This window comes from Dermacentor albipictus, unplaced genomic scaffold (genome assembly GCF_038994185.2).
Source record: "Dermacentor albipictus isolate Rhodes 1998 colony unplaced genomic scaffold, USDA_Dalb.pri_finalv2 scaffold_36, whole genome shotgun sequence".
NCBI lineage: Eukaryota > Metazoa > Arthropoda > Arachnida > Ixodida > Ixodidae > Dermacentor > Dermacentor albipictus.
The window spans coordinates 887,634-911,087 of record NW_027225590.1 but is presented as its reverse complement, the minus strand read 5'-3'; the positions used below and the strand labels follow the sequence as shown (position 1 = coordinate 911,087).

Below are 23,454 nucleotides of genomic sequence, written 5' to 3'. Positions count from 1 at the left end.
CAAGAAAGGAAACGCAAGCAAGGCAGATGACGATTATCGTTGTGTGGCTGATACACACCCAAAGGTTGTAAACTTTTTTAGAGTGTACAACTGCCGAGGCACCGGCATGACCTTGGGCCGTTCTGGCCGCCAAGACTCGGGTGACCGTATCTGGCAACCTGGACCCAAGCAGGGCCACCCAGCGTGAAGTGCTGAGCGGCTCAAGCAAGCCAGAACACCTGCAGCCACCTCGCAGTACGCTTTGTACAGCAAAATAAATTGCTCCAAAAGATACGAAGGATTTGAAAAAATATGCAAGTCGGCTGCCCGGCAAGACTTTCTTGACCAAAAACTTTATACTGACTACAATACTTTCTAGTGCAATCCTCCAGGAAGGAAACGTGAGCACAAAACCACGGCCGGGCAGGAAATTTCTATAGTCTGAGAACAGGCAGCCCTGCACGGCCGTTACAGCCTTTGATGCAGCAGTACTGCTGTCACCACGCTTTTTTTCCTGGGCTGTTTTCGATGTCTTGCACATTTGCCATTGTAAAACAGCGGTATGAGAACGTTTACCTGCAGGACGGTGACGCACATGGTTCAGAAGTTTCGAATCACACGTGGTCATAACAACAACACGTGCGCCACTGGATTCTATGCTGTTGACTGAAGTTGTATCATTACCAGAGTTGTGCTTTCGACGCCACAGGTGGCGTGGCTGTCGGCGGGAAACTCCACTGTCAGGAGCGTATTGCGCTAACAAAGCTAAAGCTCTTTCTTGGTAGAAGAGGTTTGCTCACGCATGTGTAGTCTCTCATGTGTGTAAGGCTTTCAACATCCAGGAGCCTTGGTGAGGCCCGCCCAAATGAAGGGTAGTCGGGTGTTGAGGAGGTAAGCCTATTATTATGCACAGGAGTCCATGTGGGCCGCCTCCTTGAGTGCAGTCATTGAGTGCCTAGGCTAGTTTGCTAACTGGTGGCCACTGCAGGAACAAGCATTTGGCAAAAACAGGAAATAGGAAGACTTGGAAACTGCTGAATCAGTGCGGCTGCAACTTGTGCACATGCTATGGCACATGACACAAAGTGGCATCGTAGCAACATATTAGCATGGCAGTTCATGAAGGAAAAATGGGCGGCGGCTGTGTAAACAGGCACTGGGCATATTTTATCAGAAATGTGATTTGTGCTAGTGATTGCAAGAAGCTTGCTTAACTGCAGACCGGAGTACAACTGAATTGCACAACATCATGGCATGCAATCAATGGCAGCATGAGATTCCTTGTTTTAAAGGCTTTGTGCTGTAGTCCCTCGTAGCAACCATACGTAGGCAAGGTTTTGAAGCAAAGCTTTCTTCCCCCTGCTTTGCAGGCGCTGTCTTGCACCATTGACCAATACAGTGCATAGTGCAAATGGGCACATTATGTAGCGTAAACCGAAGTCAGATAAGTGCAGATGTGAGCTCGCGTTGCCAGTGCAAACACTCTGTCATTGTCAGTTAATCAGCTTCATTCCATTGTGGTCTTCATGGTCATGGTTGCTACTGTTATGCTGTCTTCACACGTTACCACTGCATTGTCATTTCATTGTTACTCCGTCGCAATCACTTCGTCGTCACTTTGTCGTTGTCTTGAGCAGAACCGAACAACATAAGAAAGGGAGAGACTCAGTTCGTCTTGTGCATCCTGTTCTTTTTACACTGCATCGGCTGAAGTCATGAGCCAACCAGCCGAAATGCGTATGCTGCTGTATGCCATTGTCATCACACTGTCATAATCATGCCGCCGTTGTTGTGATGCCATTGTCATACACTCATCATGCCGCCATGGTCATACAATCCTTGTCATTCAGTCATCATTCCAGTGTTGTCATCCCATTGTCGTCATGTTGTCTTCGTACCGTTGGCATCCCTCATCATCCCTTCTTTGTCATAGTCGTGATTCGAGCAACGCATCCCATTGTCATTATGCCGTCATTCTCATTCTGTCATCCTCATTCCTTTGTTGCCATGCGCAAGTTTAAGTGCCACAAGTAAATGTTGAACAAGGTGTTTTCCTGTTGAAATCTTTCCAACCTAGTCATGTGGCGCAGTTGTCACTGAACAAGAATGTTCTTCACAAACACCAGTGAAAGCTGTGCTTAGACCAATACTCGCAGATGTGAGAATAAATTTTCTTAAATGTAAAAATAATGAGGGATAAGAGACTGCTTTCTGCCACAGGTGGTGTTCTGCATCTACATCTGCAATGCTCAGCACTTTGCTCTCATAACTTTCTTGGTAGTTATGTATTATATCTAGTTCAGGGAGTGTTCAAGTGCAGACATTGCTTAGGTCACAAACTTGGGAGCAGGCAAGTGGCCCATAAACCTTCACACGCTCGCGGCATTGAGGTTTTATTTTTCGGTTGTGTGGGTGCCACCAGATGCTTTTCACATTATCTTGAATACCAGCTGGCGAGTGCTGCAGCTCTGTCTCCATAGGGGCCATATTGCAAAGCATCCAATTCCATTCTCAGCAGCAGGACTACCATTGATTCACGCAAGAAGAACCTATGTGAAGGCTTGGGGATTGTTGGCATAGCCAACAATTCTGTTCTTTTCGTATACAGGAACTGAAGCTAGAGGCGAAATTGAGGCAGCACTAGCCACATGACAAGAATAGCATTCCGTTGAACCAGACAGAGGAGACAAGATGGGTTAAATCTTTGCATTTTGCTTGATGGACAACTGGCCTGCGAATGCTGCTACAGTGTATCGGTTTGTTCCTCTTTTCTAGAACCCTTGGTGAAGAAAGAGAAGACAGATGCTAACCAGGTGAGATCCATGTTATGTCTGTAACTGCTTAAATTGTTGATGTACAGTGGGCAACATGCCCTTTTAAAGTTGGCGAAAGTATCCCACACCGGCTGCATTGCTGGATGGTGGCATGCATGCATTGAAACGGATGTGATAACCAGCTGGTCTATTGCAGGCTCCAACACTGGAACCACAGAGCCTGCTGGGTCCTTCCCTTCCGGGTACCATGCCGTCACTGACGCCCGTGGCTCCACGACAGCCATCTTCTGCTGCCACCATGTTGCCAGTCAACAGCAGCAGCAGCAATGGCACAGCCTACTCCCTGCGCAGCCCAGTTGCTTCAGGCCTGGCAGCACCGCAGTCGTATGCTCCGGCCATGGTGCCCTTTCCAGGACTGCTGACCCAGGCCCCAATGCCAGACCCAGCCCTGACAGCTGCCTACACGGGCCTCACAGGTATATCTTCCAGTGACTGCTCGAAGGTTGCGCTACAACAGTACACTGTTTGCTGTGCAGCCCCACTGGGCAGCCTGTCTGCTGCCAATGGCGTACCAGCAAGCCGCCCTCCCGTGGTCGCTAGCCACAGTAGTCTTCCCCAACAGCCCTCACGGCCCACGGCCATGGCGACAGCCGCTCCTGTCAAAAAGAATCTACCACACAGGCCGACCACCACTGGTGAGGGTTTGGCACCGAAAATTTATTGGCAAGGTCAACTATTACAGCAAAATGTGATGAGACACTGGTTTATTTGTTCACCCCAAGTGAGCCTTCTGTTTTCCTCTGTATCCTAAAATTTGTGGACCGGCTGTGGGAAGCGTAACCACGGCAACCCCGGGGAGTCTTAATTGAATTTGCTTTTGGGCAGGAACTGCTCAGTATAGGGGGCACTCTCCTTCCAAGGTGCTCAAGTATCTCTACGAAAGAAATGGTTGCAACAAAGAAGAACGTGACTCACCCAGGAATTATGTACAGATGTAATTGTGACATGCATTCAGGGAAGAAAATTCTGCACTGACGTCTGATGCGCATCCAATTTAATTTTTATCGTGTTAGCAAAACAAAAAGGGGGGGGGGTGTGCCCAATAACCTGAATTTGAAAACACTGATTGAAATATACTTGCACTGATTGCTCTTTCTGTCACTCTCGCTTGCCTCTTGATTGCTATGAACCTCAACGTGTTTTCCTAGTGGCTGCATATGATATTCCGCATTTCTCGGAAAGGCTCTGTAGTGAATGTACTGGTGGTCTGCGACCAAGTATAGCCAATTTGTATATCCAGAAGACATACGTTGAGGCCACAAGTTTGGCTCCTAGATGTCTTGAATTGCATAGCTTCAGGAGCCCTCGCAACCCACTGTGCCATTTCTGGACCTCACCATTTTAGATTAACTACTCTGTAATGAAAGTAGTGCATTGTTATCATTTCTGTGTGGGTTTTATTGCCATCCTGTGACGACAGTGGCGATGACGTTGGCTATGGCAGCAGGTGAAGGGGCGTTGTTTGGGGCATAGCCTGCAAGGAGCGATGTAATGACGCAAAGAACCAAAGCAAACGAACAGCTTTTACTGGAAACGGCACTAGAATACTACTACTACTACTACTACTACTACTACTACTAATAATAATAATAATAATAATAAAACAAGATTCTGTTGCTCTCAGTCTTGGAGTGTTACATTGGCGCAATCTATGGCAGGATTGAGACCGCAAGGATGTGGGTCATGCTGACTGTATTCCCAAGTACACGTGATCGGCCACATTTTTCAATGTGTGAGGTGGATGAAGACGCCAAGCATGATTTGCCTGAAAGCATCACGACTTCTCAACTGAACAAATTCGTCACTCAAAACACCAGGAAGACACTGGAGGAGCTTGACCTCCAAACAGCAATGAAGCTGAGACTGAAGTACTCAGCTTCAAAAATATTAGAGTGTCTACCAAACGGGAAAACAGGGAATTCGCAGGGATTTTGAGTAATCAGGGAAAACTCGGGGCATTTGTGCTGCTATCAGGGAAAATTAGCTGTAATTTTATTGAAAGGTCGAAAGCCGCGTTAATGCTGGTTCGAGTAACGGACAGGAATCGTAATGAATCGTCTTTGACGTCCTGTCGTAGGCGAGGAGTTGCCAGTGTACAGTGAATGACCGACTTTCCGGATTCCCGATAATTTGGACGGCTTCGCGGCACCGCCACGTACCTCATAGAGTCACTGTATCAGAACGTCTGAAATTTTGGACTCAAGAACTCTTCGCCGTCCAATTTTCTGGACGTTTTGCCGTGACCGCAGGTCTGAAATGGCATTAATCAAAGCCACCACTGCTGCCATTTTGATTACCTTGCCGCCTCGAATTCGTGCTTTCGCACGCAGATTTGCTGGTAGCCGTAGCCACCACTGCGGCAATGCTAGACCTAGCTGCTTCGACGTTAGCTATGAAGCTTCTTGCCTGTTGGGTGCCATGTTTTTTATTGAAAGAATTCGCTGCTGTCAGCAATGACAAGGACTCCGCCTTTGTGGTCCTCGAGATTGGCTTAGAAGCTTGGAAAGCATGTTGCGTTGCATAATGCCGGTTTCCAAAAGTCAGCTTTGCCTTTGTACAGGGATGTTACTTGGTGAAGCATACGCAAAAGCTTTGCAGTGAAGCATAACAAGCGTGGGAAGGGGCTATTGCCATGGGACACAGTATGTATTTCTTAATTGTACACGCATGAACCTGGTATTTCCTGTCACAGTACGAGCGCCGATAGGCCTAATACATGTACCAACAGGCCTTCAGAGCGTTTTTGAATGTGCTTGTCATGGTTTCAGCTCTTAAGGGCAGTAAATGACATGCATTTATGTTTTCCAACTGGCCGATTTTTCGGACGTTTCACGGCCCCTATTGGAGTTCGAAAAATCGGACATGTACTGTGCAACTGACCAAGAAGATGTTCCCCCCACGACGAGGACGAGAACAGAAAGGACCGACGCACTGAGGAATTAACATAAAAGGAAGCGTGCCGCCGCCGTTTTGAAGAAGCTTGAGCTCAAAAAACAAAGTGTTGGCTGATGCAGAGATGCAGGTGACCCTCATCCGAACCAAAATAAACTCTTTAAAGCAGTGAAACACAACACTGAGGCATTGTGCGCGCGCTGAGAGCATGTCAGGACAGTTGAGGTTGACTTACGAGCTGTTGAGAGAGAATCTCAATTGTGGGAAAGCTTGGGCCTTGTACCAATGAGCTTTCTATCAGTTGATAGAAATAGCTCATATTCGAAAATATTTGTTTCTGTATGCATCTCCTTTTCATTCGTATTTGAGAGTGTTGGACTCAATTTGGAATGGGTTTTACCATTTTTTTTAGCTGTGCCCTCTGTTTTCTTTTTAAATAAAACAGATATTACTCCTTACTATTGAAACTGGGTTAAGCCATTTTTTTGTTTCAGCGTGTTTACTAGAGAGTGACAGCATCGAACAACATGGTGTCAGCCTGTCTTGACATAAAACAATGTTCTGGCTCATTCAGGGAATTTTGCAAAGGGGCTCAGGGAAAACCTGGAAAACTTGGGGAATTTGGAAATGTCAACTTGGTAGACACCGTTAAAGAAAGACTTAGTCTTTCGGCAGCAAACTCGGGACCTCGAAGTTCATCCGTGGTTCTTGCATCGTTGAGCGAAGTTCGTAGCGATGTGCCTTGGCCAGTGGTTGATTCCATCATATTTTGTGGAGTTTGTGGGCATTGGTGTAGAGTTATGTGCCTCCCGAGAATTACTTGACCTCACAGCACTGATTGGCCGTCCCCTCTTGGGCTGCTCGCTTTTGTTGATTGCGATGAGACTGCGGGCTACATCCGTTTAGAAGGCCATCACATCTTTCGTGTCCTTCTTGGAGATGCCTTCTTCATGTGTGTCACGAATGTACTCTATCCAGCCATTGCAAATGGCAAATGTCATGAAGTGTGAGATTACACTGATTGGCCACTTCGTCTTGGCTTTCAGGGGGTGCACAGACATTCCAAATCTAATTTGTCCACACCCCCCATGAAGCTGTTGTATTGTGAAATTACTTCCGAGCAGTCAATTTCGAAATGCTGTTTCTGTGACTTGCTCCACCTTTTCACCTTTGACAACTCTCCGATGCCAATAATTGTCGACACCATGTTCACCGAATCGTTGTCGTACCACCCAACTATTACAATACAGTTGCCGACCGTTTCTTCAGACCTCACGGGGACTGCGGAAATGTCCGAATAAACAGGTGTCCGAAAAAGCAGATTAAGAAAAAAAAAATGAAATCCTTTCATTTTCGCGCACTTATTCGGGCTCGGCAGTAGGCTTGAAGAAATTGTGAGTGCGCCGTTGCACGCTGTTCCGTTTACGCGCAGTCAGATAAGCCTGAATCTCGGAGAAGGTCGTACGGTCACTATAGGCGGCTGAAAGCACAGTCACTGCTTGTGCACGCTTCGCATGTGACGGCAGCGTAGCACATGGTCAGTGGTGGTCCAGCCAACCTCAGATTTGGAGCAACTTTTGGAGCAGGAAAAAGGCTGGTTTGTAGCAATTTAGGAGCAGCCACATTAGCCTTTTGTAGCAGTTCTATAGCACAAACTTTTGCGTTTTGGATCAGTTGGAGCAGGAGAAAAGCAAATGCATGACATTTGGTGCAGCTTATTACTACTGCACAATTGTTCAGTATTTCTTTAGAGTAAATAGACACAACAAGCAAGAACGACGCAGCGCAGCCATTTAGCTCGTTTAGCCATTTAGCTTTCAAGCCTATCTGCATAACATGTCCTTGCCTTCTTTACACATCGGACCAGCTTAGGTGACAGGGGTACTTTGGTGGCATCCCCGTTGTACCTTTGCAAATATCTCTTAACCTACCATAGTCCATTCAGGCTATTAACAGACAAAGAGGCACGGCCCTCAAGCAGACGCTTATTTATACTGAACCCTCTCTCGCAATTTGCATTACCATGCGGGAGAGATAGGAGGGCTTTCACGAGTTTTGCAAGCAGTGGGTAGTTTTGCTCACCAGCAGCCGATTTCCGTTGAAATACTTTAGCCCATGAGCTGTCGATCCTTTCAGGCACTGCAACGTCGCTGCTGTTCAGTGGGTCGCATTTGAGCATGTACCATACGTCAATTAATGAAGATACTTGATTCAGCTGTAGCACTTGTAGCAGTTGTGAAGAACGGTATCGCAGTGAGCGGACTTCCGAGTCTGCATCTGTGAAGTGGAAGCCAAGAATGTTTGCATGTTGCAGCAGTTTGTTTTCAAGAGGTAGCTTTTGCAGTAAGTCTTGTGAGCACACTATGTAAAAAGCGCGGGCCCCAAGTCGCAAACGCTTTCTTTCAGGGATGTCCCAGGTCTGCATTGCGTCATCTGTATCCATACCCAACTCGGGCTTTGTCTTCCACAGTGTGGAGTCTTGGAGGTTAAAGCTCTTCAGATCATCAACTGTCTTGCCCTGGTAGGCTTCACTGCGTAAGAAGCGGCCAAGAACTCGCTGAACTAATAACAATTCCACATGAAGAATGTGCAAAAGTGGTTCTTGTTTCTGAAACAGCTTCTGGAAGCCAGTGAATAGCTCAGCACAGTTCTTCAGGAATAGTATCTTAGCATAGAGTGGCTTCTGCGAGAATGCCGCAGCCAGTTTCTTATGAAGACTTTGGGTGGCAGACCGCTGGCCAGTCTTGTTTGCTTTTTCAAAGTAGTCCTTAATGGCATCAAACTGCTCCTGAATATGGCACAGTGATTCTTGTAAAGCGAGCCACCTGTTCGACACATGTTGCAAAAACACATGCGATGGAATACCTAGGACTTCCTGGCTCTCTCTGAATAGCTCTGAACGGACAGCAGATTTGAAGTAATAGTAAACACTGCTTACCACTTCTTCTACATCAGATCCAAAAGCATCTAAGCCCTTTGCAAAAGCATTGTGGACTTTGTCTAAGCTGCAGTGACCGACATCGGCAATGCTTGATGTCAGATGCTGTTCTAGCTTTCTTCTGACACTCTTCATGACGTTAGGACCATCACTAAAGGAACAAATGATGCCCTGTCGTGGCAGCTCAACAAGTGCATCTTCTACACAGCCGACAATGATATCTCAGCGGTGGCCCGTCCAAGATTATATGACTGGACATGTTCCACGACAACATGCTGTTCTGCTTCAGAGAAGAACCTTACTAGCACATCAAGTTGCTGCACTCGCTGGTCAGGTTTCGGAGTTTCATCCACCATGATAGAATAGAAAACACCCGGATGACATAGTTCATCCACCACTTTGGAAATATGGTCCTAGTCCATCAGACACAATGCGTGACAGCTTCGACCTGCCACATTTGAAATCCTTGGCAACACTGCTGTCTGAGAACATCGTGTGGTAGATTTTTGTTGCGGTGTCGCCCCATGAAAATGAGATGCACTTGGTTGTGATAGACATGGCAAAAATTGCTTCGGCCTTGCAAACTTGATCTTGTACAGAGGTGCTAAATGCTCTCGGTGAAAAGTTCAAAGCCGCTTGCACCAATTTAGAAGGCTGGAGGTTTGCATTTTTGTCTCTGTATTTTGCAGTCGCATGGATGTGCTTCTGCATTGTCGCATGACGTTTTACTGCAGCAATACCATGTTGTGAGCAATCAATGGTGCAATTGCAGACAACACAGAGTGCTTGTGTGTCTTCAACTCCATGTTTGCACCAAAGATGAATGGGATCATTATTGCTGTCAATTTCATTGAGCACAGACTCCTTGAACTTGGTACTTCACCCTAAAAAGAACAAGAAAATACACCAGTCAACTTATTTTCTAGAAATGAGAATTGGGGCACCATCAGCTGTAATAACAAAAAATAATCTTTCCCAATAATCGCCCTGGCGACATTCTTTCCCAGTACACCAAGCTAAAAAGTAACTTATGTGAATACTCTTTCATTACACTTGAACATTCTTTCCTCTTGAACGTCATATTAATTCTTGCGCAGCAAAAGTAACACGCCGTCGTAAGACTATTAACCCTTCCGGTAGTACGCGATCTACAAGAGCTGACGTCGTACTGTAGTCTGAAACTAACGCACACGCTAGCGGCAAACGCCATAATGGAGAACCAGTCTCCAGTGCCGTAGACGTCTGCCGCGTGAGAGGTGTTCGAAGTTCGGCCGGCGCACAAGCGGCGGGACTACCGTACACTTACTGTATAAGTGAGCCTACAGAGTAACTCTAGACTACTGCGAATTTGCGTGCCTCCGCCGCCGGGAACGCAAATATCGGCTGCAGCTTCTTTCAAGCAAAATAACTTCCGTTAGATAAAGCGATGCCTAAATTGTACATTTTATGAAAAACGATATCCATTGTCAAGTGCTAAACATGGACGAGAGCTCCGATACTTCTCGAGCTCAGCTGAGTACACGGCTATTGACGGCAGGCGACCCAGCCTGCGCTCGCATCGCAGCCGACGGCTCCGCTGATATAAGCGTATTTTCTTCTTTGTATACAATTAATGCGATGAGCGACAACGATAAAAAAACATTGCGGCTAGTGAGCGTCGGTGATTAATTCCGAAGCGCCGTAAGCTTTACCTTTGAAGTGAATCGGAAAAGGCCTAGCAACGATATCGGCGCTGTCGAGCGATCAGCGGCTACGAGCGAACAAGACCGGAAATGTTTTCACTCGCAGATGCCGACCTGCCCGGTGCTAATCCCGTGAAAGTATCGCCGAATACATTGTTTTATAATACTACTGCTTCACGCTATATATGGTGCAGACTATGTCGTTTCAAGAAGTTTGCTTCGCTGTCGCTTAAGTACCAACACAGTAGTATCAGAGTCCTTCCATTTTCTTTCTGGTCATGAAACTGCCGCCTCAGTTTCATATAGAGCCAGCGCCCGCCGCTAGAGGCGCAACCGTCCATTAGAGGGCATGCGAACGCCGCTACCGCTGTGGTTGTGTGTGGGGCAGCCTCGGTATTCTATCTTTCTCAACTTCCTCAGCCGTCGCTTTAGTTTCACGTAACTATTTTTAACATTGAATATGTATAAATTACTGCCTGAGTGCGTCTTCTGCCATGATACGAGCGCCTGGGACGAAAAAAAAGCCGCTCATAACATGGAGCTTGCGGCGGTCTCAGACACACACACACACACACACAAAAAAAAAAATCTGGGATTTTAACGGTCAGAACCGCGATACGATTATGAAGCACGCTGTAGCGGGGGACTCAAGATTAATTTTCACCACCTGGGATCCTTTAAAATGCACCTAAATTTAAATAAACCGGTGTTTTGCATTTCGCCCCCGTTAAAATGCGGCTGCTCTACACGGTCGGGCGGTCTCGGTCCAGATTTCTTCGCTGATTCCGATTCCGGCAGTCCAGATTTCTTCCAGATCATCACCATTCGCCTCAACACTTCGGTGGGCTCCGCTTTTAATATTTCCCTAAAATAAAACACCGCGCATTCGCAACAAAGCGACAGTGGTCCCACTTATCACCAAATGCATACATTTGGGCTGTTGCACCCCCGCTTACCCGTAAGTAAGCGCCAACTCTCCGTTGCGCATAGCGCCGGCCAGATTGTTCGCCAAGCACAGCTGTTCACTTTCTGTTAAAGTGTGGCAGAGAAGGACTCTGACTGTGGGCAGTATCTTATAACGAGATCAAAAGAATGAAATTGTTATTGCAAAGGGCTGCTACTGTAGAATACTTAATGACAAAGAAAAGGAAATTGAGCTGCCCTGTGCGCTTAAGATTTCTCTGCAAAGCGATGTCATTTCTGAATGAGATTTAGGTAGGATTAATGCAAGGCAAACTTCGCTACTAAATGTCTTCGGTGCGGCTTTTAGCAACGGATTAAGGCGAACGTGAAGTGTCAGGACCTTGAAACTAGCTGTGTTAGGACCTTGCACAGTTGAAACTAGCTGTATTGTAATTAGGCAATTGCATTAGCAAGCAGTCGTTTAGAAGCGTCAGTAAGCCCAGCACTTAATCATGCTGCTCGTGGTTCCGACGCAGAAACTACGAGACTAGGTATTTTGGTTCTTAATGCGCAACTGTTTACAATATGTTAAAATGCTGCAATCACCGGTCCTGATATTCTTATCATGGTCGAAAAATGAAAAAGAAAACTTTATATTTCCATTAAGAAAAGAAATAAAACGTGTTGGTGCAAAGACAACATACAAGCACGATCATTTATTTAGCATGTAAAATAAGCGGAGCGAAATACAGACATCACAGAGGCGTCCGGTCACGAATGGTCCACCATTCACAATGCAAATTTGTTAAAAGCACGACACTGATATAATAAGCATAAAGAAATAACATCAAACGTGAGAGATATGCATTGGGGGGCAGGGAACAAACACCACCAAACGAATGGCATTAAATACAGAATGCATAATCGATTGTTTCTGTAAACGAGAAAGTGTAAAGCATAAGCATTTTATAACACATGGCAAAACAACTCTCAAACGCACACAAGTCGACTTGCAGTTATGCTTCAGAACACAAGTAGCCACATCACAAATACAGCATTCTTTTAGTGGTTTGTTAGAGATACCACCATTCTATTTCTTCAGCTGTTACTTGCAACACGTGTTCGGCATCGTTGTCCCTCCCCGCCACATCAACTAAACAGCCCAGCACTCGAAAAATAGCGCGGCACATGTACAGAACGCACCCGATCACTCGGCTCGCCTCGCACTGCGCACGCGTTTCGGTACGCGAACGATGCCCTCTGTGGCACAGTGCCGCCGCGTCGCGGCACCATTGGGCAGCATATGAACCTCTCCCATAGCGTGATGGCGGAGTTTCGTGACCATAAAAACATGCAAGGACTCTGGTAGTACGTACGCGTTTGCACGATGCGATTCACCGACAACTTGTTTGGGCCGCTGCAACGTAATCACCGGCTCGTTTAAACTTTGCGATAACAGCTTCCGCGATAACAACGCAGCGCCTAATGAAGAGACCATACTTACCTTTGCTCATTCTCCGATCCGTGTGGCCGTGTGTCGGAAGGCGATTTCCGGTTGCTCAATGCTGGACGAATGCGCGGGAAAATGATAGACAAGCAACAAGCCATAGGCTGACAAACCCACGACCTACTGAACTCCAGACCTGCACAGATCTCCCTCCTCCAGCACGCCTGGTCTAGTTCGCCCCTTTCGCCGCTAGGGAAAGAACGTACGAGCGGAGTGGCGCTAGTTATAACCTGTTCGCTGTCGTCTGCTTCTGCGATCTGTTCAGCGCTTGTCTTGCCTATTCGGCAGGCACAAAGCTCTTGTATTGGCGGTAAATGAGTAAATTCACAAATATACAAAAGAAAACATATTTGCGAATCCTTTGCGTTTGAATAGTGAAACTACAAGAGGAGGAGTGGTGCAAGAAATGTAAAGAACGAGCATAGGTGGCAGCTGCAATGCTAGATCGACGGCATAAATTTCCCTTTCCTAGCCTCCATAAGAGACTGGAAAAATTGTCTTAAAAAGATTCATAGGATAATCTAGTTTTTTTAGTTGTTTACAGATAGCCTAGTGTCGTAGATGACATGAGAATTTACTGCTGTGTGCCGTAATGAAAGGCAGATGACCTGGTAAAAGTATATAGTAAAAGTATTCACGAGTATAAGTCCTCCGCCCGATATGTGCAATAGGTTGATCGATTCTGTTTCAAGGAAAGGTGAGCATACCTTGTTTTTATTGTCGTTGGTTGCCTAGCTCAGTAGAAAGCTTACAAAAAATAAAGCGATCCCAGTGCTATAAAACGTGCTGCACTGCAAGCCTTAAATCGTCTCACGGGAGTGTTTTCAAACTGTAAAGCTAGCTTTTCTGCGTGGTACGGCGGCAGCATAACGGTGGTGCTTAAGATACGTACGCAGTGAAGCTGTGTGTGTAATTCACTTTTTGAACTCACGACGCATTCACGGACAACTTTTAAGAGTTAAAATGGGTGGTAATCGTTCTGTCGTCGAACGTTACGGTGGTTTCAAGTTTCTAAAGAGCGCAGAAGCGAATTTTACAACGTGTAGAATAAAACTGTTGTGTACTTTGCGAACTCTATACACAGTGTGATTTATAATAATCTGCTTGAAAAAGGCAATAGGAGCGGCTATTCAACTCTATTTTAGAGAGCAGCGGACTACACGCTCCGACATTTTTTAGGTTCGGGCAGTCAACTTTTGGAGCCAAGTGACCGATCAAAGCCTTGTGACATCACTGTCACTGTGTTAGCAAAAATCATCAACTAGACAAGCAGTTCGTCACAACACAACAGCTGCCGTACTAATTACAACGCCGCACAGCCGCCCACCGCGTAGCAGACGAACAGGTTATAAAAGCGCCACCTACGGCCGTCGGTTGAACGAAAGTGGGCGCAAGCTGCTCCCATAGAAGCCGGATATCTGTGCAGGTCTGGAGTTCCAGTAGGTCGTGGACAAACCAACCGATCGGCGTGCCTGGAGCTGGTTGCCAGATCAAGAACAAATAGAAGCTATACTCGTTCTACGGTTGTGTTATGGTTGTGTTAGCAAGGCAAAGGTGGCGCTTTGGCGCACTTGGCGCTAAAGCCCCTTAATCTCCCAAAGTAGCGCCATTCACTTCCCTCCTCCTCCGCTCGGCGCGGCCTCGACGGTGGCGCCGCCGGTGGTGGGCCTGCCGTAGCAGACGACAGCTAACACGCTACGGGAAGAAATCCACGGAAAAGCTTGTTCGAACCCTGCGGAGCAGTTTTTTCTATACAGACGTTGATTCGTCAGTTGGTAACTGGCCTTAAACATGTCGTGTTGGAATTGTGGAAGAAATAGCGAAAAGTACTATTATTCAAGGCGTATTTAAGGCGTAAAGTGCGCGCATGTTGAGAGTTCGTGTTGCTGAAACAAGACGCAAGCACGCGGTGTGCTCAAACGCGCGTAATTACCACAGTTTCAGGTTTTGACAGCGTGAAAGTACGTGTACGTGGTTTCGTAGGTTCATTTACGTACCTCTAGGATACTTTTGCTCGGCCGGCGCGTGAGAGATTCCTACTGTCTGCGGTCAGCGATGCCTGGCAACAGGGCCGCTTTTTTCATTGCGGGGTGTGTAAATTACGTGTACGTGGTTTCGTAGGTTCATTTACGTACCTCTAGGATACTTTTGCTCGGCCGGCGCGTGAGAGATTCCTACTGTCTGCGGTCAGCGATGCCTGGCAACAGGGCCGCTTTTTTCATTGCGGGGTGTGTGCTTGGTAATCGTGACGATAGATAGTTTTTTTTTTTCACAATTACTGCTCCAGGAGGGCACATGTAACGACTAACGGAGGCCTATGAAGAGCACGTGACACTACAATAAAGCAGGCGGCGCAGGGAGTGTTCGCAAACAAAATTGGCTCTCCGCTATAGCGGACAGCCTATCTTATACTCCCTTGGCATGCACAGCCTTCGGCGAGCCCCATCCAGCCCTGGTTCTAGCTTTGGTGCTCCCGTTGCAGCTTTGGTGCCCTGCAGGCGCCGTCAATAGTACGAAATAATGACACGTTGTTACAAATAGTAAATAAAATATATTGAAGAAATACAATCGCGCTGAGGCGCCAACTTCTAAAGCAGCGCTAGCGCGCCCGCGCGAGAATTATGAAACCTCAGCAAGGAATTTATTGGTCCACGTACGAGTCTACGATCAAAGTGCTCGTTAAACATCCCCTGCCGACCTAGATAAAGTTATCCGGAGCCATGCACTACGACCTCCATGAGACCTTTAGTCGCTTCGGGACGTTAAAAACGTTAATCGCCACAAACCCAATCAATACATGCGGGTGTACATTCGAAGCTAAAAGACTGCATCCATAAGTCATAGTGAGCCTTGAAAAAGCATCGAAAATGTGCTAACTTCTGGTGGAGCTCAAAACACACCCAGTATAAAGTCGCTTTTATGTCACAGGCCAGCTGCAGATGCGTGCACTTTCACCGCAAGACGAAACTACACGAAACAAAGAGAGCACATCCGAAAAAAAAAAGTCAACTTCAATGCGCTAAAAACACACAGAGCATGAACACATACACTTTTTCGAAGCAGAAGGTGTCAACTAGGCTCAAAAGAACAGGTTGTGAGGAGCCGTGGCACTTACTTCAAGAAGCTGCGCGTTCTTTGCCACTTCCTCGAAGTCAACCTGCCCGATCGTGTGAATCCACGCTTTTCTTTTTGCGTTGCGCCCGCGGGATGGCTAAGCAAAAGCTTTGTGCCCTCGCTGTGTCTGTTGCGGCAACCGAAGGCGCAGCAGCACAGCATCGCAATTAAGTTCTCGCCCCTAACACATTCTATTACGCTAACGCACTCCGTCAGTTTGCCTGCCGTACTTTCGTCGCGCAGGCCCAACAATGGAGGTCGGAGCGCGCTGGGAAGAAAAAAATATACAAAAGCGCGGGGCCTGCTCCGCTCTAGAAAGAAAAAAATGTACAAAAGTGCGGCGCCCGCTTCCACGTTACACAGATTGGCCAATGGGGGAGCGGAGGAAGCTGGGGAGACAGGAGGCGTGGAGGAGGAAGCGCCTGGGTGAGCGGGGTGGCGGAAAGATCTAAGAATGGTGCTACTTTTGAAAAATTGAGGGGCTTTACTTGGCGCAATTTGCGCTTCGTTGGGCGCCGCGAGGCGCAGACAAGTAGAATTGTATCAAAATGGCGCAGTTGGACCACCCCTGCATGGTGCGTCATCTTCTGACTCTGAGTCATCATCCGGCGGTGCAGCAGAAACCTGACGAATGATCTCGCCGTCGAGTTCTGCGCATGTCAGTACAGCGTCAGCACCTGTGAAACTGTCAAATGAGACGGTGTCCGGAATCACAATGCAGCCACTGCGCTGGTCTCGGCCGAACATTTTCTGCGTCAGCAGGGAGCACATCGGAAGGTGACAAATCCTAGGCCTCCCGGCACCCGCTTGCCGGCATTCCCCAGCGCAGTCTGCGCGGGCACTGTCGGCGCCATTAGACACTTGACGTGATGTTTCCGTACGCCGCGTTGGATCACTGAAACCTTGACACAGCACACAAAGCAAACACCACCGTGCCGACACCACTCGCACGAACGAAAAACGTGGCCTGCTCGCAGCGTCGTGCGCAAAACAAACAAGTCAGCTGCTGGATTGTCTTGACATGGCTTACTAAGCTGAAACTGGAACTGCTGTACGGCCACTCTATCGAACCAGGCATAAACAATGATGATGAGCGGGGATTTCCAGTAGCGCCACTTCGTGGGGCAGCAAAGAGCCTCCGTTGAAAACAAGAAATGGCGTTCAGCAAGTCGAACTATGCGCCGGTCAGAGTCGGTGCATGATGCCGTCGATTGAGTTGGCTCAGGGACTGTCCGAAAAATCAGACGAGAGGTTGCAAGGTGTCCGAACTTTCGGCAGTTGTTATACATTATGGTCTATGGGGAGAATGGCGGTGCTGCGAAGCTGACCAAATAATCGGGCATGTCCAAATTTTTGGAGTCCGGAAAATAGGTCGGCGACTGTATCCTTCTTAACTGACGTTCCTATCGTGGCTACAGTGCCTTGTCTGCTTTAGTTCCTTGTCGCTTTTCAAGGAGCATCCGAGGTGACGGTTCGATCGGATGGTGCCACTTGCTAAGATTCCAACCTCTTTCCGTTCCCGGAATCTCTCTGTTTTTTGTTTTACTTCACACCAAGCAAGAGAGATGTACTTCCGCTTTGTCTGCTTGTACCCACGGTCATGCAGTCACGTGCGCAGGTACCGAAACTATGCCATTTTCTACCGCGTTCCAGTGCGTGATCATGCTTTCCGATCCGCTGATTCTGCCTCAGTATTCGTGTAGCACTGAATTATATGTTAGTCATGTGTCCTTGTGCAGATCGTGCAAAATTGTGCAGCAACGATAACAGCTCGCGTGCAACGCTACCAGCAGAAGTGCGCATCGTAAGAAAAAGAAAAGAAAAGAAAAAGGAAGGAAGGCAGAGCGATCCTCGAGGTCCAGCATGGGAGAACGCAGGGAATGGATTTTGCTTGCGGAGGCTAGACGGGGCGCGAGTGATGAGAGTGTCGCTATGCAGTGGAGCTCACCTCCTGAAATCATGTGTTCGCAGCACTGAAATATTTCTATCTCGGCTATTAATGAGCCGATTTTAAAAATTTTTGTGGCAGAACGCTCTCTAAAAGACACGTAACAACTTCTAGCATATAACCAAAATTTGCTATGGGGCATGGTGAGGGGGCCGTTTAAGGTACAGCAATGCTGTCTGTGATCAGTGGGACATCGTTTGTACACTTCACGCGTGGAAGCAATTGATGATCCTGTTTCCACCGTGGTCACAACTCCTGGGAACACAAACCATCATTCCTTTGCTAAAAGCAAGAGCCATTACACCCAGAGGCAATAGCTGCACCGATGGAAACATTGGCCATGGTAGACTTTACCTTTGTGCAACAGCATAGTGTAACAGAGATGACATTGGTGAAAATGGGCATGTATGCGGGTGACAAATAGAGGAATTTGTACATTTGAGATACAGAAGCTTTTAATTTATTTTGACATCAAGTAATGAAGACACAAGGGCATCCTGAGAGTCTTTTGTTTAACGCAATGTTTTTACTCTGTGGCTGATCTGCCTGGACGCTGATCTGAGAATGATGCAAGACTGCAACAACCATAGGGAGTTTATTAGGATGACACGAGACTCTGGCGACAATTAGGAGCTTATTTATGTTGGCAATGTTACGATTGGAAAGCGGGAGAAGCAACCTTCCAGCCTCTCCTGCCCTACTGCGACGAATCGCTTTGTGAGGCTCACAATACGTTGACTTGGGCAGAGCAGCGGCGACACCAAGGTGAGACACGTCTGACGGCTATGGGGTTGATGGATGGTACTTGGTTGTTGACTACAACGCCGAGACCAAGGAACTCCTGTGAAAGTGCATTATACGCCACTTCGTTACAGTTGCTACTGTGCCATACCAGAAGCCAAGATGTGGACATGGAATCAAGCATGGCACCCCATTCTGCGAGCATACCGTTCTTTCTCTGGGATAGTGAGCTGTGTGCACCCAAGGGCATTTCTCTGATGGTATTCACTGAACAAAGGTGCCAGAGTGATTGTGCGCACTCTTGCCCTCAAGGCGACTACAAGCGCTCCGATTGGAAGATGGTGTGACTGCGGATTTCCATGGCCTAGGTATTTAGGGAGGACAGAGGGGTTAAAAGCGAACACCTTTGATGTAGCTAGGGTGTGCTGGTGTGCTCTCTGAGAAAGATGTAGTCTTCTGACCTGTAGCTTATGCTACGAGAACGATGTACTGCGCTCCGTGCTCCAGCCAGTATGATAGCCCTTGCTCTATGAACATAAGTTTGCACTGCTAATGTAAATAAAACCCCTGTTCCGTTCCTTTTTCACTCGACCTAGTAATCTTCACGAAAGAAGCAACCATCGGCATGAAAACTCGGATGACGGTGCGGGCCTGCTTAGCCTCCATGTGAATCCTTGGCAGCGTAGGTCAGCTACCCGTTACGAGACGCATCGGCGGTGCAGGCCAGACTCCGAAGCCACAATTCCCGGCTTCTGCAGCAAGAAAGCTGGCTAAACTGTTACTATGACTGTCATGCTGGCATTGCCGTCTGCACAGTATTGCAGTTTGATAGCATATTTACTTGCATTATGAATGCACATTTTCTCTGTAAAATTGACGCACAGTTGGGAGGGTCTGCTTTTTTATGCAAGGTAAACATTTCTCAATGAATTTTTTTTTCTTTGAGCACTGCTAGGTCTAATCTACAGTCACTATAACATAGCTTCCAAGGAACAGCTAGCTATGAATGAAACATAGACGCAAATTACGGGAACAAGCCAGGTGTTTTTTTTTTCTCACCTTGAAAATGTTCATTCCAAATCAGAATCTGTGTACAAGGAATCTGCGTTGCAGCAGTGTCTTCACTTGCTTGAACTTGAATAGCATCGTCCCGTAACAGGTGGTCCTTGGTGGCATCAAGCAAGCAGTCACCATTTTCTTTTCCACGTCTATTGTCTTTATTGGCATGCGTGGTGCACCTTTCTGCTCAACAGTCACGTTCCGCAGCATGTTAAGAGATGTTTGTCTTCAAGGCAGCCACTGATACGTCCCCCTTTGAAGGGCCTCCACATGAAGCGTGTCATCCTGCCTCTGAACACTTGAGATAAATTGAAGCACCACATATATTGCGGGTTGCAGCGAGTTCCTGGAATGCCTGACGTGTCTTGCTAGTTGCCTTCAGCTTTTCAAGCTCTGTCTCCAACAGCAGATGCGTACTTTCCATGCGCAGTTGCCATTCTCATCAGCTAGCCTCTTTGATTCTCTGTTTTCTGGCAACTAGCTAGGAAACGATGTCATGGTCATGTGGCCTGGGATCCCGAAGCTGCACCAAGTTATGCCAAGATGGTCTGCCCATTTGTGCACATAGAAATATGTGGTGGTGTTTTTAGCCTATGCAGACTTTTGTAAGATTGCCTGCGCCTTTGGGCTGTTTTACTTCTGGAGGCAGACATTACCTGCATGAGAAGCCTATATGTGCATAGTTGAATCATTAACAAAATTTTGCTAACTAAGTTTTTAACTAATTACTTTATGGCACGTTTTGCAATTTACGAATTGTAGCTGGTGTGTTTGCAAAGCACATCCACTTGGAACGTATTCTGGGAATAGCTTCACAAAGGCTAGTTGTGATCTGGCAATGAAGACGAGTTTGACTCGGGAGGGAACATTGCAAGTAAAAATGAGAAATAAAAGAACGTTAGGAGCCAAAACATTTTTATAAGCGCATGAGCTCTCATGCGCTTATAGAGCTTATAATTTGGTACTGTGTTGATGGGAATAAACAGCTGGTAGTTTGTCCTCGTCTGTTCCATGTGTCTGCATTTACTTTATTCGCCCTTAGCTTAGCACAAGTTTTGAGATATATGTTATGAAACTTGCTGTAAAAATGCACTGTTGTTCCACTTACTCTTTAAACCGAATTCTATAGAAGCATAAGGGTAACTGCAACACCCATGTATTTCATCCCTCACTTCAAAAAGGAATACAGTCTACGGTCGTTACAACGGACCCGCGTTCAACTTACCTTCGGATATGACTGACCAGATTTCAACCTTAGTTTGCTCGACCTATTTTATTAATACAACGAAGTTCACTTTTAACAAACTGTGCTACAATGGACTATCGGCTACAGCGGGTGAAATTAGCGGCCATTTTTTTTTCAAACTCGGGCGCAGAAAACATACTTTTGCCGTGCTGACGCAGGCTGATAACTGACTTGCAGCCGACGATTGTGGTTTAATATTGCGTGCCTGAGGGAGGAAGGTGAGGCAGAAGTGTGCAGTCTTCTCTCGTGCGTGAGGCATGAGTGGGAGGTGAAGAAGAGGTGAGAGCATTCTATTCTGGCAATACTCCAGAGGTTGCTGCTTATGGCACAGAGCACCGTATCTTGAAAGCGACCTGCGATGGGGAGAAAGTGCACACACGCGCAGGTTCCCTATCTTGAAAGCGATCTCCAATGTGGACAAAGTACGCATCTGTGCAGGTGCCGTATGTTGAAAGTGATCTGTGATGTGGAAAAAGTGCATGCCCACACGTGTGCCATATTTTGAAAGCGATCTGCGAGGTGGACAAAATGCACCCAGTGCCGGTAGCTTCATATGCACTGTGTTTTCGACGTTTAGTTCGCTTTGAAGCGAGAGGCAGCACGAAGATCTATTCCGCTCACTGCTGCTGCCGTGCTTCTTCACTCCAAAATTTTGACAGCGACTTTCCGTGGTCATCGAGTGAGATGTGAATTGCCATCGCAGTTGACACAAGACATTAACAAGGTAGCACTGCCGCTGCAAGTGCGTGTGGCCTCCACTGTTTGCAGTTCAGCATGTTATCTTTAAGAGAGCCATGACACGCAATTTTCGAGTTTGAATTATGCATTGTATGTTAAACAGTGCATGCCCCACACACAGCAAGCTGGCAAAAGTTGAGCACATTCAGTGCTGCTGCAAATTTGTCTGAATTTTTTAACATCACGGTTGAGCTGTATAGTGGTATGGTGATGAAATTAATTGGCGGCTGGTGGGAGGCGGCTTAAAGGCAGCGATTTCAAATTCAAAGTTCCAGTTGAAACGTGCATTGAGAGAGGTGTACTCTCAGCTTCAATAATAAACTGAGAATAGTTGGAGGACCCTGTCAGGGCCTCTTTAATATCAAAGGCCATCACTCTCGATGAGGAAGGTCGCCAAAAAGATGGTCAAAGCTTACAAGACCCGTCTCACCAAAATGGAGTGATAATGCTCGCTCGGGGCAGCAGGACGTTGAGCAGCGTTTGGGGGCCCTGGAGCAGAGCAGAGTCACCCAACATGTGACCACTGATACTTCCGAAGAATACCATGAGCATCTCCTATGCTTGCAGGATGGCCAAGGAGAGCTGATAGGGGCTGATGTAATTGCACGTGTAATATGATAGGATTAAGATGCAAATTAAGTCAATAATAAGCATGAAAAATGGGCAGAATATGGAGATATCATCATCAGCAGCAGCCTGGCTACAGCCACTGCAGGGCAAAAGCCTCTCCCATACTTGTCCAACTACCCCGAGAGAGATATAACGAACATTGAATCATTGAACCAAATGATCATCTGTATATGCCGACCGCATCTTCTTTACTGTCGACACTTTGTTGACCTTTCTTTACGGTACATCATTGTCGCATAATTTTTAGTCTATATAAATTTACAACACTGTTCGGTGTTGCTGTTGTTACACTTGGATGATATCTGGGAACTCGGCATGGGCGTCTACTTATAAAAAGTTCACTTCATTTTTGAACAGTTCAAATCTGTATAACATATCATGATGGGCATCTTCACTTATTTGCATTTCATTACTAGCTTGGGGACGGGGGTTCGATCCCGGCCAAGGCAGCAGCATTTTGATGCTTATGGCTTATCTCCTAATCGGACTGTGGCACCTAAAACCATGGAACCTAATAATTTAATCGGCAGCACAGGTTGCACAGTGGCAGTGAAAGTGTGCTGCATGCTTTTTATAGGTGATAACCCAAACGCACTGCCAGTCTTTTGAGTGGTCCAAGTGTGCATGACTGCCGATATAAAGGCCGTCACTATGCCTTGCAGTTGTGAATTGCGTGGACTGCAAGAAGTGGATGTGAAGACGCTCGTACGAAATGGGGGTTCAGGCAGCTGGCAAACATGCACTAATACAGGAAACATCTTGGCACAAGGATGGTCTGTTGCACACAATTTGTTTAGTATGATTGGCACCATGTGGCAATGGCTTCAAAGAAGAAGCATCAGTTTTTTGCATTGTATGTCGTATTTTCCGGCCTATAAGTTGCACCTTACTATAAGTCGCACCCTACTCAAAATGGCAAGTTTTTCTGAAAAATAATGTATATAAGTTGCACCATTTTATTAGACGTACCTGTTCATTTGGTAAGCGATTAAAAAACTCGTTGAGGGTCAGGTTGTTAGAAAGTGTGACAAAAATTCATGCTTGCATGGCCACCTCCTCCACACACTTTCCACAGTAGGCAGTGATGACACATGCTTTCCAACGTCTAGAAAGTATTTTGTTCCGATAGCATGAGTATTGATAGCTTATCTGATGGTGTTTAGTCAAGGTCATCCAAGTTCTCCTATGGGTTGCTTACAAATAATGCAGCCACTTCAGGTTAGAGTTCCGCTGGCACATCATT

The 23,454-nt window shown here is 46.8% G+C and overlaps 1 protein-coding gene and 1 pseudogene across 13 annotated transcripts in view; one reads left to right on the top strand and one right to left on the bottom strand.

Annotated features, from left to right (window-relative positions):
- LOC139052803 (bromodomain-containing protein 3-like) overlaps window positions 1-23,454 on the top strand; it is a 253,023-nt gene that overhangs the window by 186,425 nt on the left and 43,144 nt on the right. For all 13 annotated transcript variants that reach the window (XM_070529934.1, XM_070529928.1, XM_070529935.1 and 10 more), the window contains 3 exons: window positions 2,755-2,792; window positions 2,950-3,229; window positions 3,290-3,448. In XM_070529934.1, the coding sequence (XP_070386035.1) occupies window positions 2,755-2,792; window positions 2,950-3,229; window positions 3,290-3,448 (477 nt within the window). The remainder of the gene's footprint in view (window positions 1-2,754; window positions 2,793-2,949; window positions 3,230-3,289; window positions 3,449-23,454) is intronic.
- On the bottom strand, window positions 7,516-22,133 carry LOC135899115 (uncharacterized; annotated as a pseudogene).